The 18,752-nt window shown below is 31.1% G+C and overlaps 1 protein-coding gene across 1 annotated transcript; it reads left to right on the forward strand.

Annotated features, from left to right (window-relative positions):
* Positions 1–16,176: 16,176 nt before the first annotated feature.
* On the forward strand, positions 16,177–17,977 carry LOC105784462 (protein LIGHT-DEPENDENT SHORT HYPOCOTYLS 1). The gene is made up of 2 exons (XM_012610349.2): positions 16,177–17,339; positions 17,762–17,977. The coding sequence occupies exons 1-2, from the start codon at positions 16,739–16,741 to the stop codon at positions 17,773–17,775; spliced, it is 615 nt and encodes a 204-aa protein (XP_012465803.1). The 5' UTR covers positions 16,177–16,738; the 3' UTR covers positions 17,776–17,977.
* The last annotated feature ends 775 nt before the right edge of the window (positions 17,978–18,752 follow it).

Raw genomic sequence — 18,752 nt, forward strand, 5'->3', positions numbered from 1 at the left:
TTTGTTGATAAATTTGGTATGTCAATTAGTCCCGTGTTTCTGGTTATCCGTCGCCCACTTAAAATTTAAATAGATTTGGACAAAAATATTAAGTTCGTTTAAAATATGGGTTGGGCTCAGACTTAAATATTCAAGGCCCGATTTTAGCCCAACCCGACCCATTTTTAAGTTTATAATACTTTATATTATGTTATTTTTACATATTATGTAATTTATAACACATTAAAAAAATAAACCTATGCTGAATATATAATACTACTTTAATGTAAACATTAAAATAATGTTAAGATGACTACATAAAAAATTGCAACAAATAAAAAATAAAATTATTAATATTAAAATAATATAATATAAATATTTTTAATATATATAAAAATATAATATGGGAAGGCCTAAAATGGGCTTGGGTTAGTCTTTTGCAAATATGGGTGGGTTTGGGCAAAATTTTAGACTCATATTTAGGGTCGGGTCGGGCTTGGGTAAGCATAAAGTATGTTAATGCCCGACCAGATTTGACCCATGAGCACCTTTAGTGCCAATTACCCGACTCATTTGTGTGGTTTTTGGGGTTGTCTTTTTTACTATCACTTGACTGAAATTCTATTTTTAGTTTTTGGGTTCACCTGGGAAAGAGGGTGAGGTACGAATGACTTGATTATGGAGTGCCTTGACCGAGCTCTTGCGAACGCTAAATGGATTAGTCTTTTTCTCTATAATTTGGTCAACGCTACTTCTGACCAAAATCTTCAATGCTTACCTGCGGTGCTCGTAAGTTTCGCTTTGAGAATGCTTGGCTATTAGAAAGTGATTTTAACGAGGTGGTGCTGTCTAGTTGGAATGATGATTTGGGTATGGGTGTTGTGTCGAAATTGAAGAATTGTGGCAGGAGATTGTTAGATTGGAGGTGGAAGCGATTAGAGAGTAATTATTAGGAGCATATTGAGGAGTTAAAAGTGAAAATTGACCATAAGTGTCGACTATATCCCACTGCACCCGAGATTGCTCAATGGCATTTAGATTCAGGTTCTTTATTTGCGCAGGGGGTTGTGTGCTGGTGACATAGATCAAAAACTTTTTGATTAAAATATGGTAAGGCAAATTCTCTTTATTTTCATGCTCATGCTTCTAAAAGGAGGAGGGTAAATCGAGTCCATATGCTTCGAGACGTGAACAACCAATTGTGTTTTGATATCATCTGTTGTAATTTTAAGACCTATTCTCGAGTTCTTCCCACATTGATTTCAATGCTTTCTCGAATTTTCTTGTTTGTGTAATGGATACTTAGAATATAGCTCTGGTTGCTCCTTTTATGGAGGAGTTCAAAGACATCGTTATGATCATGGATCCTATCAAATCTCCAAGACCGGACAATATGAATCCTCCTTTTTTTCATATATGTTTGTTGATTGTAGGTCATGATGTATTTGAGCATTATTAGTGGGTAACTTGTGCTTTTCTTGAGACTCTTAATAATACCAATATTGCCTTGATTCTTAGGAAGGATCGTCCTGGCAACATGCAAAATTTGAGACCTATTGTTTTATGTAATGTGATATACAAGATTGTTGCCAAGGTCCTTGCTAACCCATTAAAGAATTTTTTTCCCTAGTATGATTTCTCCCATGCAATATGTTTTTGTTCCTGGTAGATTAATCACAAATAATATTCTTGTTGCATTTGAAATCATCCATCATATGAAGAGTAAGGGCCGGAGAAAGGTAGGCAAAGTTTTACTGATAGATTGAAATCATTTATCATATGTATGATAGGATGGATCAAAATTTCCTTCGTTTTATCATGATGAAGATGGGTTTTACTAACCAATGGATTGACTAGATGATATTGTGCATTACGACAGTTTACTATTCTATTTTTTTTAATGGAATGAAGGTAGGGTCGATTATGCCTAGTAGGGGATCACGTCTATAACACCCTTATACCTAACTCGACTATTGGATCAAATATAGGAATGCTACATTAAATATTAGAGTATTAACCAATCAAAATTTAACAAGAAAAGTTTCATTTGGAACTTATTTGTAACTTATTGAGTCATTAATTAAACAATATCAATGATAGGGGGAGCCCGATAAGTTTCTTAAAACATTCTAGTATTTAAAACAATGTTTTAAAGTGAAATATGAATTTTTGTGAAAAACAGGGCACATGGCCGTGTGGCCAAATCGTGTCTACCACATGGTCGTGTAAGTCTTTGAGGCTTGACCAATTCCAGCACTCACACGACCGTATGGCTAGCCTGTGTTACTCTTTGACCTCGTGTTGGCCAAAATTGAAAGAAATTTTGCAATTTTTTAACTTTTATACCTTAGTCCCTGCATATCAAATTTCAATAGCAAACCAACCAATTGATAATTTAAACATTTAAAACCACCACAACACCATTTTACCATCATACTATTCAAACATTTAGATTAAGTTCTTATAATTTATAATGTTTAAAAAGTTTGCTTTTTAGTTATTCCTAATGAAAACACACACTAAATACCTATGTACATGTCATTCTAACCCAAAATTTAGAAGTCATACTCTTTTGGCCTCGGGATGTGATGGGAAGAGTAGGTCTTGTACCACTTCTAGCTTCCCTTTGATCTTAACCTACTCGTTAAGCTAAAATAGCTTAAGTAAGTACTGCAAGAACTTAATCGTAAACTACGTTTTATATTGTAAATACACATATGTAATTATTCATAGTAACAACCACATTTATTAAAATTACACTTACCAATTCATATTAGAATAATTAGGACATATGGAAAAGAACTGAAAATTGTCATAGCAAATAACTGAACACCGTCGACGCGAATAAACAATAAGTGCACAATATATTCCTTAATAGCATGGCATTTATATCCTAACAATTCATATCTATCTACTTGGGCTTAGTATCAATTATACCAGCTTTCAATTTCTTTTAATTTAGCCCTTAATCTTATAATTTCACATATAATTTCCATTTAGTTCCATATATTTTTCACACACATACAATATTCTTAATACACATAACTTACTTTACCACTTTAATTCTCATTCACATTATTGTATCAAGTTTACTATCTTTATAATTTAGTCCTTTAAATTACTACTATACATAAATCTAAAATTAAACACTTAATTTATAATTCTTACTATAGATATCTAAAGAAATAGGATTAAATCCTTGTAGTACTTACAAACAAGGCTTGATTGTAGAGTTTCCTTCTTTCTTCACTCATTGGCCATACCTTTTCCTTTGTCTGCAATTAGTCCTCTTCTTTCTTCTCTTTTTCTTGATTTCCATGATAAACATATAATATTTACTTGTTAATGCCATAAACATATAATGTAAGAGCCCGATTTTTTAGTGGTGTTGGAAACAGTGGTTTGAGGCCACCCAATCTGACGAGTAAGCTCGTAAATATTAATAATATTTACGAGTCAAATATGGTTCTTAAATTGGTAATTTATCTTTTACAATGATTTATTAGGTTCGAGTGGTAAGACCCTAAGGTCAAGTGGTTTTAGAAAGTGAGGTATCGGGACCTCATTTTTATAAATCGAGCCGTAAATATTTTTATAAATATTTACGAAGTGTCATTAAGGTGGTATTAAAGTTTCGTTGAAAATTTTTAACGTTTCGATAATTAATTAAAAAAGACTAAATTGAAAAAAGCTTAAAACTTGCTAATTATAATAATTAAGTGATTAAATGACTTGATTAATAAATAAGGAAGGACTTAAGTAATAAATATACCTAAAATAATAAAATAAAACAATTGAATGGCAAAATTGCAATTTTGATAAAATTAAAATAAACAAATTGAAATTTTAAAAGCTTCCTATGCATTTCTTCTTCAATTTTCGGCCAAAACCACCATAGGAGGAGCTCTAAGTCGGTTTATTCATTTTTTTTTCATGTGATTTCAATTCCTAATTGTTTCTTGTAATTTTTATGTTTTTGAGATCGTTGCAATTAGGTCCAACTAAATCATACCTTCGTTTTTTATTTTATTAAAAATTTTGGAATTTTCCATTGATAAATATTAGATGTTTTTGACGAATAACATGGTTTTGGAGCTTTGATTTTGTTGTGTGATGATTTTGTAAAGTGATTTTCTTATATATTGATTTTCGGATTAAATTGTAAAATGTCAAAATATTAAGGTTTGATAGTGAATTTTAGGTTTATTAGGGGCTATATGAGGGCCTAGAATATTTTGATAGATTATTGACTGAGAAAATTAGTTAATTTGATAGATTAACTAATTAAGGGATTAAATTGGAAAAATTGTAAAAGTTTAGGGTAATTGTGTAAATTTGAAAAATAAAAGGGTATTAATTGTGAAATGAATTGGAAATGAAATATATGCTAATGAATGAGTAATTTTATATTCTAGATCAAAATCTCGTAGATACTCGTGAAAAAGGAAAAATAGTGAAAATAGTCCCTAAACTTCTGCAATTACTACAATTCAGTCCAGGTAAGTTCGTACGGTTAAAATTTAACATTTGTATAAATTGATGATTGGTGTTATATATATGTTCTATTGTTGGAATCGAATTATTGTTGGAAATATATTATCAAATTTAATACTCAGTTTGGATTGAATACGAGATTTCAATACAATCGTGATTTGGTGTATGATAGGGGTTTGGGGTGGAGATAGTACTGGAGGGAGATATCAGTGTTATTCCCAAGTAAACCGGAGTTCAGCATTTCTTGCGAACTCTCGTGTTTTACTTTCTGTTTGGCGTAACTGGGTGAATTAGTTCTTACGACCTTCCATTCAGCTCTTACGAGCTTTTGTTCAACTTTCGAGCTTCTGTTGACGATGTACTCTTATCCGTAAGTCGTTCTTTTGAATGGAAAAATCTCAGTAAGGTGATTTATTTAATGAATTTGGAATACATGTTATTTATTTTTGTATTGATTTGAATACAGATATATTTATCGATTGAAGTTGTAAATGACAGGGAGTTGTCATGGATGATTTTTTTTACTTAATTTATTATTGTTAATTCGGTAAGATTTTTCTTTAACTCGTCGAACTTACTAAGCTTTATTAAGCTTATTTGTATTTTTTAATGTCATTGTAGATTTTCGGAAGGTTGGACGATCGGATCAGCACTCAAGTCACACTATCCAGCTTATCTCGGTAGTTTTTGAAAAGTTCAATACGGTTTATATGACATGTATAGGCTTTTGTGCGGACTTGGTGAAAGTTTGGCTTATGAAAATATTATGAATAATATTTTTTTATATAACGAACTTACATATTGGTATACTTGGTTGACATGTTTTTAAGTTGTCATTTGAAGTGCCTAAGGGCATATTGGTTGTATGTAGTAATAATACATGTTTAAGACTTTATTTTAACTTGTTTTGAATGCCTTGTTATGGCTTGTTGATGTGCAATATGTTGAGTCTAGGTTGGTGTCAAATTGGGTGAGAAATATGGCTTGAAAAATGGCCTATTTTCGTCCACACGGGCAGAGAAACGGATGTGTGTCTCAACCGTGTGTGACACACGGCCAAGTGACATTGCCGTGCGTCCCCTGTATCTTCTTAAGAATGCAAGTCAATATGCTCTTACGGCCTAGCACACGGACGTGTGACTTGGCCGTGTGACCCAAGTCAGAGAGTTACACGGGCACGGACACGGGCTAAGGCACAGCCATGTGTCCCGATTTCGAATGCTCACACGGCCTAAGACACGAGCATGTCTCTTGACCGTGTGAGTTACACAGCCGTGTGACCCCCTGCAGCTTTGAAACTTTTCTACTTTTTCAGAAAAATTCTCTGAGTTTCTGAATTAGTCCCTACTTGTTTCTAATACATATTTCAGGTTTTCAGGGCTCGTATAAGAGACAATATATATGATTTTGATTGGTTTTATTATGAATATTGATATGTAATGAAACGTTTGAAATTTCTATCTGTTTGACCCGTAAATACCGGTAATGCTCTATAACCTTGTTCCGGCGACGGATACGGGTTAGAGGTGTTACATATAACATATTTATGCTCAAATAATAAAAAATTACATGAACATCATGAAAACTTTTTATCTTTTACCTTACGTCCTTATTAATACAAACTAACCCCTAACTTTCTCTCTCCTTTCAAGTAATTATCAATTCTTTTTTCATGAAGCTAAAGCAACTACCTTGCTTTACTCTTGATTTGATTTAGAAATCAAGAAACAAAAAGAAGAAACAAGCTTTAAGGACTCAAAAATGGTGAAAATGACTTAGATGGAATAAGAACAAAAGATGGAGATGGAGAGAGTAGGTAGGAGATGTTGGCTTGTTTGAGAAGGAAGATAGCTTTCATATTTTCTTCCAATTTCTACACACTTCATTAAAAATATCTCATGATTTTTAACTTCAAAATGGTTAATTTGCTACGTAGTCCCTCATCCTCTCATCCTTGCACTTTGGCCCAATCATTATCTATAAATATCTTGTTTTACTAGTTACCATTTTGACCTTTATCATCTTTACAATTCTCATTTATGAATCACATTTTATTTGGTAAAATTTCTTCTTAATCCTTCCTTGTTTTCCATCTATTCTTATGTTACTAACTTAATTTTTTAATTTTTATTCTTTTGCCTGACTACTTTTCATTTTCCTACAATTTAGTCATTAACTCAAATCAAATTTTCCTATCCCGAAATTATTTCTAATTTTTATCAACTCTAGTTACTTTCTATACGTTTACTCTAAAATTCCTATTTAATCTATTTCCTAAAATTCTGTAATTTTCCTAACTCAACACGCCACTGAACCGCACCTTCTATACTTTGAGGATGCTACAACGTTACGGTGATATGATTTTTCCCTATCTTTTTATATGTACTGAAGGGTTGGATTTTTTTATTTGATTGGTTGAAGAGTGCGGCGATGTTTATGGTATTTCAGTTTGTTGAGAGAGCCCTATGATCTCGCATCTCTTTTTTGTTGACAACAGTTTCTAATTTCTTTTTCGGGTTTCGCTGTTTGAATGTTTGACAGTCATGAATATTCTTGAGATGTATAGACAGACTTTGAGTCAGGCCATTAATTTTTAGAAGTCAGGAATTATGTTCAGTGTTAATAAGTAGCTTTAGGATAGAGTAGCGGTGCAATCATTACTAGGTGTCGTAACACCACTAAATCATGTTTTTTTATTTGGGATTGCCATCTTTCATTAGGAGATATAAGAAACATGCTTTCTCTTTTCTTTGGAATTGACTTAGTTAGCTTATTCATGGTTGGGTAAATCGTCTTTTATCTAAACTGAGTAAATACATGGTTGTTAAGACAGTAGCTCAAGTTGTTGGAGAAAATCCAGTTTGAAAAAGGTTTTCTTGCAAAGCGGGAAATAAAAATTTTGAAAACCAAGCTAGTTTGTGATATTTATAGCAATAAACCAATTACCGAATTCACATATATGTTTTCGACTAGATGAATCCTTGTTGTTTCCAGCTTTCAACCAAATGGCTTTCTCCGCTATTCCCATACCACAAACTGCTTCGAGTTTGAGCTCGAATGATTCAAATCAAAACACAAAACTAGAAATTGTTTTCTTTTCTTTAGTGTGAAAATGAAAATCTATTCCCAAATAGAAACTAACAAAATTTGTTATTCCGGAAAATAGATTTAATAGTTGAGAATAAATTCTCTCTATTGTCGGACAAAATAATAAGATCTTGAAGTTCTGTAAATAGCCCTACCGGTGTCATCTATTTAATAGAAAAAAGGAGGTAGGACCCTTGTTGAATTGTAGAGGTTTATTTCAACTAGAAAAATGAACTCCTAATCTAACTAGGAGTATAATGGACGACAACCCTAGGTAATAGTACTAGGGTTTGTCGTCCATCCCTTTAACATGAGTGGCTTTTGGGTCTTTCCCATATCGAGTTCAATTATAAGTACTTCTTGGTCTTTTTCAATTCAATCCAACCTGATATTTGTTTTTTATATCCTAAAAGAAACATCTTAATATATTTCTAATTAAATAATCTTCTCAACCTTCTAATTTCATTAAAATCATGATGACTTCACCGCAAAAAAAATCTATGAGAAAATATATTTAATATTTTTATATTCAACATAGACCAGATTATGGGTCGAGCCACCCAGCCCGGCCCGAAGATCCGCCCGAAATGTGGGAGGGTTTGGGAAAAAATATAGGCCCAAAAAATGAACTTAGACAAAAAAATAAGACTCGTTTAAAAAATGGGCCGAGCCTCGGGTAAGACATTTTTGGCTCGGGCCCGACCCGGCCCGAATTCACTAAATGACAAAAAAAATCTGCTCTTTTTTTAAATGTTATTTTCTTGTTGTTTTCTCCCTATTTTGTTACCATTTTACTATTATGTTGCTACTATTTTATTGTTAATTTTGTTATTATTTTAAAGGCATTTGCTTGTTAAATTGCATTTATCTTAGTGTTATTTAAGTCTACATATTTTTTAAAATTTATTTTCAATTTGTTGGGAAATGTTTATTTTGATGTTTTTAGTATTTTTGATGTATTATATAAATTTAAAAATTATATAAAAATTAATACGGGTGGGTCGTGCCCGAGCCTAGAAATGGGCTTAAATTTTTAGTTGAGCCCAGTCTGGCCCATGAGCACCTCTAATTCAACGGTTCACTATGACCAAATGATTTATCTTCATTTTCGAACTTCATTTAATTCGAAAAACATAAATTCATTTCTAGGTCATTTTCATTTTTCATACTCATTTTCATTTTGGAGAAAACCACATTCATTTCCAAATAGTTCTATTTCTCCATTTTCATTTTCATTTTGGAGAAAACCATAATCATTTCAAAGGTTTCCCATTTCTCCATTTCCATTCATTTTTTGTTCATTTGATTCAACATGTAATTCATTTCTAGTTTCAAGGAGCTAGCAGATAACTAATTGGACATATGCAATTATGGCTCAAATGATTTATAATTAAGTTTAACATTTTCACCTATTAATTATATACTCATTTAGTCACTAAGTCATTCCACTATAGTATCGTAACTGACCTCTTTCTAACGACATATCATTATGAAAGCAACTCGATCAATGCTCGTCCATTGACCTTGTCATAAATGTGTTACCCTCATAGGATATCTAAAATCTTTTTGGGATAATATCCATTCTTCTAATATGATCCTATTTTATCTCATGGTAACCACTACATCTTCATTCATGAAAAATCGCTATCAAATAGAAATCAAGTCATTCATCACAAAGACAAACGACCCGTGGTCACGTTTACTTTTCATCAACCATGTTTTGCCAATGAGAGGATATCATTTACCCATGTCTCAGTCTATGAATTTCACTATTGTGAATGATGTTACATACCATAAAAGTCATATACCAAATGCACCAGCTTTCAATTCCTTATTTATTTGAACTCAGACTTTTACTTACATCAAAGTATACGAGTCACGCATACATAATTCATCATCCACTCTAGATTTAGGTAGGCCACACTATGAATGTCACAAGTGAATAAATCCATAAATGGATTTAGGATCTATTCTTCTTAGGTCTAGTCCGATGTAATGTCAGTCTAGTCAGTCACACATATGTCTTTATCTTCTAGGAGTCATCCGCTCTGATGCTTAAGACAAAACATCTCCCCAATTGAACTTGGTAGACGACATATTAGTCTTTTAATCAGTTTGCTCATTTCTGATTAGACTAAGAACATGTTTAGGTTCGTCTACTAATACAAGTAGTCTTTTCGTATTACGATCCGACCACGTAATACCGCTTAGTATTAGTTTACACATTAGACAACCAGTTAGCAACATTTGCTTCTATTTTGCTTTGCGTGAAAAAACCATATGATGACAGTTATATAAAGTATATTAATGTAATAGATAAATTTGTTTTATTAACCAATCAGTACGATAAAAAGTTACAAGTTTACAAACGAATATACTACACTAAAGGCACCAGATCCAATATAAGCTCTACCAACTTTCTACATAAGTGTTTTCTTGCTTCCGGTTAGCACTTGTGTTACATTACAGAGAATGATAAATTCCTTTTAGTGAGGTTCAAGTGGGAATGCAAGTAGAAAAATTCATTAATTCTCATGGGATAAACTCTATGTACTAAAAAAGTTTGAGGGTTTGGCATTTCACAATCTTCACTACTTCAATTTGGTGATGCTTGGTAAGCAAGCTGCAAGGTTTGTTTTGCAGCCAGAGTCTCTTCCAAGTCGGGTTTTGAAAGCTGGATATTTTCCACGAGGTGAGTTTTTAGACAGGGACATTGGTAATAATCCTTCTTTTGTATGGATGAGTATTTTTGCTACTAAGCACCTTGTTTTGAAAAGGTTTAGATAAAGATTAAGAGATGGTGAGTTAATAAGAGTGTTCCATGATCCGTGTTTGGTAGATGATAATAATTTTTATATTGATTTGATTATATTGTCTAGCATGGAGGAATCGACAATAAGAGATCTGTTGAATAATGATGCTACCGATTGAGAGTCGATGCTTGTTAAGGGAAATTTCCCCCTTATGATGTAAAGATAATGTATCAGGTTCTGATAGGTATTTTTCATAGACCGAACCGATTAATTTGGCACTGGACTAATGATGCGTGTTATTCGATTAACTCGAGGCATCAATTAGCTCTTGATATGTTTTCTGATTTGTATTTTGTGAGGGAAAATGGCCATTGGTTGAGGTTATGGAACAATAAGCTCCCATCAAAAGTCAAAGATTTTATATGGCGATGTATGAAGAATTATGTCCCAACCGAGATGCGACTTATTAATAAGAACTGTATTGTGAATGATAGGTGTGTTCGTTGGTTGATGATGTCAATAAAGTGGCGGATAAGTTTTTACTACAATGGGAAGCTGCGCAAAATGTTTATAACAGTGGTCATGTAACCACAACGTCGACTGACATAGTGGCAGTCGGTTGGAGTTGCCCGGTAGCTGGAGAACTAAAATGTAATGTAGATGCTGCTGTTTTTTAAGAGAACTGATGGTCGAGTTTTGTTGCGGTAGTTCGAGACCATGATGGCCAGTTGGTGAGAGGGTTATCGATCACTTTGATATGACAATGAATCCTCATATAGCTGAGATAAGTGCTATCCGTGAGGCATTGAAATGGCTTCGTAGGCATAATATGGATGATCTAATTAATGAGTCGGACTGCCGGATTATGATTAATGCGCTCAAAGAAAATCGTAATGACGTGTCAGATTTCGGATTATTGGTCCAAGATTGTATGTTTTTGCAATCAAGTTTCACCAACTTGTCGTTTAATTGGATTAAAGAGAAGGCTAATAAAGTAGTTTACCACTTAGCGAAGGTAGCTTTGTTACAAGCACCCTATTATTAGTTTGAGGAATTGTTAGAAGTTTCGTCTCCAATTATTCACGCAGATTTATTTGATCACTCGAATGAGCTGAATGAAGTGTATAGGAACAAGTGTATGGGATAAATCGAATATAGTATTTGGCCCCTCTTGATTTTTTTAATTATGTGATTTTGCTTGAAATATTGCCTGATTAATGATATTTTGAGTTTTAAAGTAGAAAACAAAACTTTCGACATAACTTAACATGATTGTATGTTGTTTAACTAGTAAAAAAATTAATGTAATAAGTTTATAATTTATTGCATCGTAAACTATTATTTTATACATAGAAAACTTTTCTTTTAATAATGGTGAATTAATATATTAGTTTATACAATAAAATTAAATGGAATACATATTTTTTTAAGGGTCATGTCAGTTTTAAGTGAAAATCAAACAGAAAAGGAAAAAGTATAAAATCCAATGGTAAGATGCCATCTACTTTCACATAAATCAAACCATTTGATGGACTTTTTTTTGTTATTATCAATAATTTCACATAAAAATATATTAGAATTGAGCAAGTATAAACTCATTTCAATCTAATTATTAACTTATAAAAATAATTATAAATTTTAATCAACAGAGTAAATATTTTTTATTTCCCTAATAAGAAATTTTAATTTTAAAAATATATACTAATATTTTTATATAAAATTTTGAAAGATTTATTATTAAATAAATATAAAGTAGAACCAAATCAATACAAATACGATAAATAAATAACTGTAAATAATTACTAAAACTCGTCTAGGACAAAGATGCATCTTGAAATTAAAAACTTATACATTACAATTATATACGATGGGATTTGAACCTAAATGCTCGATCCTTTGAATCTTAATGTAACTTTTGTAGAGATCAAATGATTTTTATACAAATAGTAAAAAATTTAACTCCATAAGTAGGGTTGAGATTTTGTTGCATGTCTTAATTATTTTTTTAATTTTTAAATAAAACTTAAAGACATGTAATAAAATTACACTTTAACCCTTAAAATTTATAATTCATTTTTGCACTTAAAGTAATTTTCTTCACAACATTGAATTATATATATATATATACCTGCTCATCAATTACCCTTAAAAACCCTAAGAAAGGAACAAACAGAGCTGAGGGAAGAGTGGAGTTAGATTCCTTTCCTTCACAACATTGAATTATATATATATATATATACCTGCCTAGTGCCTGCCTATAACTAGCTCCTTGGTTCCAAGTTCCAACAACTATGGAACTGGGCGTTGAGAGTGTGTGTTGGATTGTTATTGAGATTCCAAATGTGTGGGTTTCTTACTCTTAGTGGGAACAATTTGTTTTCTATTTTTAACAACCCCTCTTTCTCTAAGTACTTATTACCATCATGGCTACTGTTTTTTAAGGTAGGGCAAATAACATTTGGGCACTGTTTCTACTTCTTCCAATAATTCAATAATACTGTAATTATTATAATATATAAAATTTTAAATTTTAAATACGAAAATATAATTATATCGTAATTTTTATATTATATTTATTAGTGTATTGTAATATCTAAAAATAACATTATTTTATTGTTACACCGTTAACGCTAGTTAATAATTCAATGATCATAACATAATGAATTGTTAACGTTAGAGACCATATAATATATTTTTTAAAAGTTCAGTGACTAAAATAATTAATACCATATGTAAATGACTAAGCTTGCAGTTTACACAATAAATTATTACTTTTGATATTTTCTTAAAAGGAACTGATTTTTATCTGTGATAATGCTAATTAAGTGATCTAAAATGTAATTTATCCCATATTTTAGATTTGTGAATTTTAAAGAAAGTAATTAACATAAGGGTAAACTACATAGATAGTCACTTGATTATAATTTTTTCATTTTAAACACGAAATAAAAAATTTACAATTTAAGCATCCACGTCACAGTTTGATCATTTTAATTACTTCCATTAAAATTCAAAAAAATCTGTTAAATAATATTATTATTTTAAAATTACACCTTTAGATTGTTTGTTTCATTATCATCATGTTCATCATCACCATCCACCATTACCAAAACAGTAAAATCCTAGAAAAATTCACTAAATTTAGTGAATTTTTCTAGGATTTTAATGATTTGGTAATAAAGGATGTTGACGATGAACATGATGAAACAAAGACACCAAACGTGTAATTTTTAAAATAATATTATTATTAAACAAAAAATCTTTAATTTTTAATGGGAATAATCAAAATAATGAAATTATATAATATGAATATTTAAATTACAATTTTTTTTATTTCAGTGCCTAAAATAAAAACTTTTGATAATTGGATAACTATACCCTTAAATACTGTGTAAAAGAAGAAATTGAAAGGTTAATTCACCATATGTCCCTAAACTATAAGTCAAATTTTAGTTTGGTCCGTAACATTCACTTCTCCTTTAAAAGTCGCCAATACATGATACCAACTGATAGTGACAGATATGTTAGTGTTATTTATATCTTAAAGTATTTTTGAGTATAATTAATTAGAAATTATTTATTTTATTAATTCTTTAAAATATCATTTATATATATAAATACAAAAATAACTTATATACTAATCTAAGTTATATTTTTGATAAAAAGTGAAAAATATAATAAATATAAGGAGTAAAAATTACTAAAAGGAAAATGAATAACGGGGAAAAGACAAAAAAAAAACATTATTATTCAAATATAAATATTTACTATGATGGTGCATTTATTGTCTTTTTCATTTAAGGGAGGCAATAAAATTACATTAAAAGAAAGACAAAAGAAACAGCCCAAGCAGTTGTAAGATAATCCGTCATTTTCATGTTTTGGTGGATTAGTAAAATTGTGTAAATTCCAATTTGGTTATCCAAATGTGTTGCAAAGTTAGTGAAATGCTTTGAATCTGTTTTGTTTAATTTTAGTGAAATGGGCAATCCCCGCGTTCCCCATAAATTTACTTCATCAATTTTACCTAGAAGTGAAATGGACAAATAGTTTTAAGCTTAGCTTGAAAGATGGATGCCAATTCTCCAAACAAAAGATACAGTATTAATCTAAAGATTAAATTTCCTTTGGAGGACAACATGAGATATCATTGTATCCTACAAGCCTTCAAGGGGGAAATCATGTGTAATAAAGGGTAAACAAATTGAGAGGGATTTGGGCAATTGCTGTGAAGCTTCCTATACCATACAACATTCTCAACTTACCCATCATTTCTTCTTTGGTTTTTGGAATTCTATTGTAATTTTATGGATTTTTAGTGTTTGGTAAATCATTCAAAATTTTTAATCTATTCAAAATATTTAATATTTTATTTCTTTTACACATGCTTGATAATATAAAATTAAAACAACCAGATAGAATTTTTTTCTACAAAGACATGTGAAAAATAATAAATAGAACAAAGCCACCTATCACTTAATGGAGAATATTTTAATTAAATCAAATTTATTTTATTTATTTTAATATTATACTATTTTATAAAAACTTTACTTTTAATTTTTGATTTTTGTTTAGAATAAGGTGAAACGTTTAAAATTAAAGATAAAATGTAGAATATAATTTTTTATAATTTAAAATCTATATTTATCAATCAATCTAATCATATTTCATAATTAATTTTAATATATATTAAAATATAACTTAAATTCACCACTTAAATTTTCAGTACTTAATTTTTCCGCACTTAATTTTCAGTTTATCAAATAGCACCTTAATTAAGAACTTTATAATAATTTAGGTATATAGTATGTTAAAATACTAAAATATAATGCTTACACATGGATCATCAAAGTCAAGTTAGAGATGGAAAAGTTGATTGAGTTTTAGCTCGGCGGACATCAACATTATTGTCAATATAAGAGGACATGGATTTGAGCACGTTGAAATACGTTTATCCTCCTATGTAAGGGTTAGGTAGGAGTTATGGTAATTCTAGGCAATACATCAAAAAGTTAGAAACAAAAAATCTTTATATGTGTAGATTAAACCCTTCCGTTTGGATAAAAGCATGAAATCTTGTCCAAAATTTGGAAGAGTTTAGATAAAAGCCTTAAGTTTGAAAAATAAATTTACACAAAAAAAAAAGATTGTTTAAAATATGGATCAAAGTTAGACTTTTAACGTTCAAGACTCGAATCCAACTCAGTTCGATTTTATTCATTTTCTAATTATTTTGATATATTAGGTTTTATATTACATAAATTTTAAATCTATAATAATATATAATACTAAATTACAGGACACTAAACTATACAATTTTATAAAGAAATTATATTAAACCAAATACAGTTTTGGTTGAAACTGTAAAGTGTGATATTTTAGGTTCAAATCTCAATATTCTCATAATATATATATTTTAGATTTATCAAAATATAAAAATAGCATTTTTTGTAAAAATAGAAATAGAAATAAAAATATTGATAGATGACACCATCAAACACGCTATAATATAAAAATTACAAAAAATGTTAAAATTTGGTAAAAAATAATAAAAAGGTTGCATTATTAAATATAAATTAAAATAGCATTTTTTTTGTAAAAATAGAAAAAACAATATTGGGTAATTTTTAAAAAAATAGCTTAATTCGATAGTTTTTTTTTTTTTTAAACGACATTGTTTTAGTATTTTACGGCAGCTCAACGAAGGAGAGAGAGTTTCGAAGAGAAGAAATAAAAGCGGAAATATTGGGGTACAGCCCAATGTCACTATCAACTCTGCCTTCACTGCCAACTTGTCCTATTTTTGGCAAAACAGTTTCCTTTTAATTATTTAATACAACTACTTATCAACCACTGGTGTTTCACTTACTGAACCCTTCTCCATTTCTCTTGACCCATTGGTCTATAGCATTATATTCTCTCTTTCCTTTGTTTTTTGTTTCACTTCATCTCTCTCTTACTTTATCAATAGTGTTTTAAACTCCAGTTTGCTTCTCCTTTTCGCTCATAATTTCATCTCTGATCTCATCTTTTTCTTTGCTCTTTTAGCCCTATTTTCCTACCCTCAAATTGTTGCAGTCTCGTCCAACTGAAACAATTTGCTAAATTTTATTAACAATGTGTTCCTTCTCTAAATGGAGAAACAATTACAACCCTTTTTCGGTGTCTCTCTAGTTTGATTGTTTCTTTCTTTCAATCTCTTTGTTATTTTAATCAGTTAACTGTTATGGAAGCCATGCAGAATCTTGCATTTCATCATTTCTTGAGCTATCATCGTCACCCATATACCTGAAGTTTAAAAAGAAGGCTTTGAAACTGTTCTCCCTCCTTAATTATCTATCTAGGTTCTGTGAGGTAATCCTGATCGGGTTATATAGAAGAAACAAGTGAAACCCTAAAAGATTGAGGACATCATCAGCAAAATAATGGACTTGGTTTCCCCACAAAGCAATCCAAATAACTTTCCGAGTCCGATTGTAGGCTCAAACCCCATAGCAAACATCACTGCAACGCCTGCTTCTAGCACTGCAACTCCACCCACTCCGAGTCGGTATGAGAACCAGAAGCGCAGGGATTGGAACACTTTCTGTCAGTACCTGAGAAACCACAGGCCTCCATTGTCGCTTTCAATGTGCAGTGGCGCTCATGTTCTGGAGTTTCTTAGGTACCTAGATCAATTTGGGAAGACCAAGGTTCATAACCAGACATGTCCTTTCTTTGGCCTCCCAAACCCGCCGGCTCCATGCCCATGCCCTCTAAGACAAGCCTGGGGTAGCCTCGATGCACTCATTGGTCGACTCCGAGCCGCTTATGAAGAACATGGGGGTAGACCAGAAGGGAACCCTTTTGGAGCTCGAGCTATAAGGATTTTCTTAAGGGAAGTCAGGGATTTCCAGGCCAAAGCTAGAGGTGTCAGCTATGAGAAGAAAAGAAAGAGGCCTAAGCAAAAGATGGCACCACCACCAGCACCACAACAACCACCTCCACCACCAGCACCACCAATACTTGCCGATGCCACTGCTGCAAGTAAGTAACTAAACACCTGAAACTCAAGCTCTCTTTGATTATATATTACTGCTAATTTTTTCCCCATTTCTTTGTATAGGAATCTTTATTAGAACTCAATAAAATTTTATGTTGTTTACTTTTTCCTTGTTTGGGACACTGCCATGTTAAGTGGGTACCCTTCAAATTGCTCTTTTAGGGGACAGTTTTGAATGGTAGTGACAGGGATGATCAGTTACTAGGAAGCAGAGGTAATTGGGAATGAGTAGTACCAAAAAGAAAATGATGGTCTATATTTCTGGTCAATTCATATTTCAGATTATTGTGTACATATATAGGCTTTCTAGTTTTGGTATGCTTGGTTTTTCTTGGGAATTTTTTAATCACAAATGTGCTCTTTTGGGTTGATGCTAATGGATACATTTCTTTTTCCCTTTTTACAGGGAGTACTATATAATTGGAAGAAGCATAGGGTCAATTTGCAATCAACATATAGTCTGGATGATATGGTTTTTATGGGTTTTGATTGTATTAAGGTATTTTTTTCTACTTTTTATATTTCAATGGCTTATTTGATAATGTTATACACAATATTATATATATTAATGTAATGATATCTATGTTGCTTTAATATATAAACGTGAAAGCTATTTATATCCTCTCTTTCTGTCATCAACCAACCATTTTTGCTTAATTAAACAATATCTATAGAATTTACCCAAATTAAGAAAGAAAAAAAAGGTGTTTATATCGAAAGACAAGGCACTGGAAGTCAAGCAAGGTCGGTTTGTTAAGGTATATTATAGTAAAAAACACATATTTTATCGCAAAAGGACAAAACCTAGATTCATCTTTTCTAATATTAGTGAATGACGACATCTGAAAATACACCCAAACATGCTATAAATATTATTATTATTATTATTAACAAGTATTGGTGCATGCATTTGAATTTGTTCATTTTCTATATTTTTATGTTAGTCACAAAGTTGGAAGCACAAAATCTAATGGACTATAACTATAAAGAATGTAGTTTCCATATATTTATTTTGGATATATATTGAGCATTGGAACTGTAACTATAAAGAAGCCATATTTGTATGTATTTGAGTAATGAGTTCCAACAAACCGTTTTCATGGGTTTTTTTTTTTTTTTGAAGAAAATAGTCCTCGAAATGAACATATAGAATCCTTACTGCACTGCACCGTCCAAGAAAACTGGCTAATTTCTTAGCTTTCAACCTATATATATATATATATATATATATATATATATATATATAACTGCTTCATATAGGCATACATACGTGGATGTCCCAACATGAGTAGTCATATACATTGCAGCACAGAACTCGACAGTGCCTTTACAGAAACTGTGTCGGGGTCATACAAGAATTTCCTTTGGATACTTGTTTTATGAAGCTACCTTTACAT

This window comes from Gossypium raimondii, chromosome 13 (genome assembly GCF_025698545.1).
Source record: "Gossypium raimondii isolate GPD5lz chromosome 13, ASM2569854v1, whole genome shotgun sequence".
NCBI classification, from domain to species: domain Eukaryota; kingdom Viridiplantae; phylum Streptophyta; class Magnoliopsida; order Malvales; family Malvaceae; genus Gossypium; species Gossypium raimondii.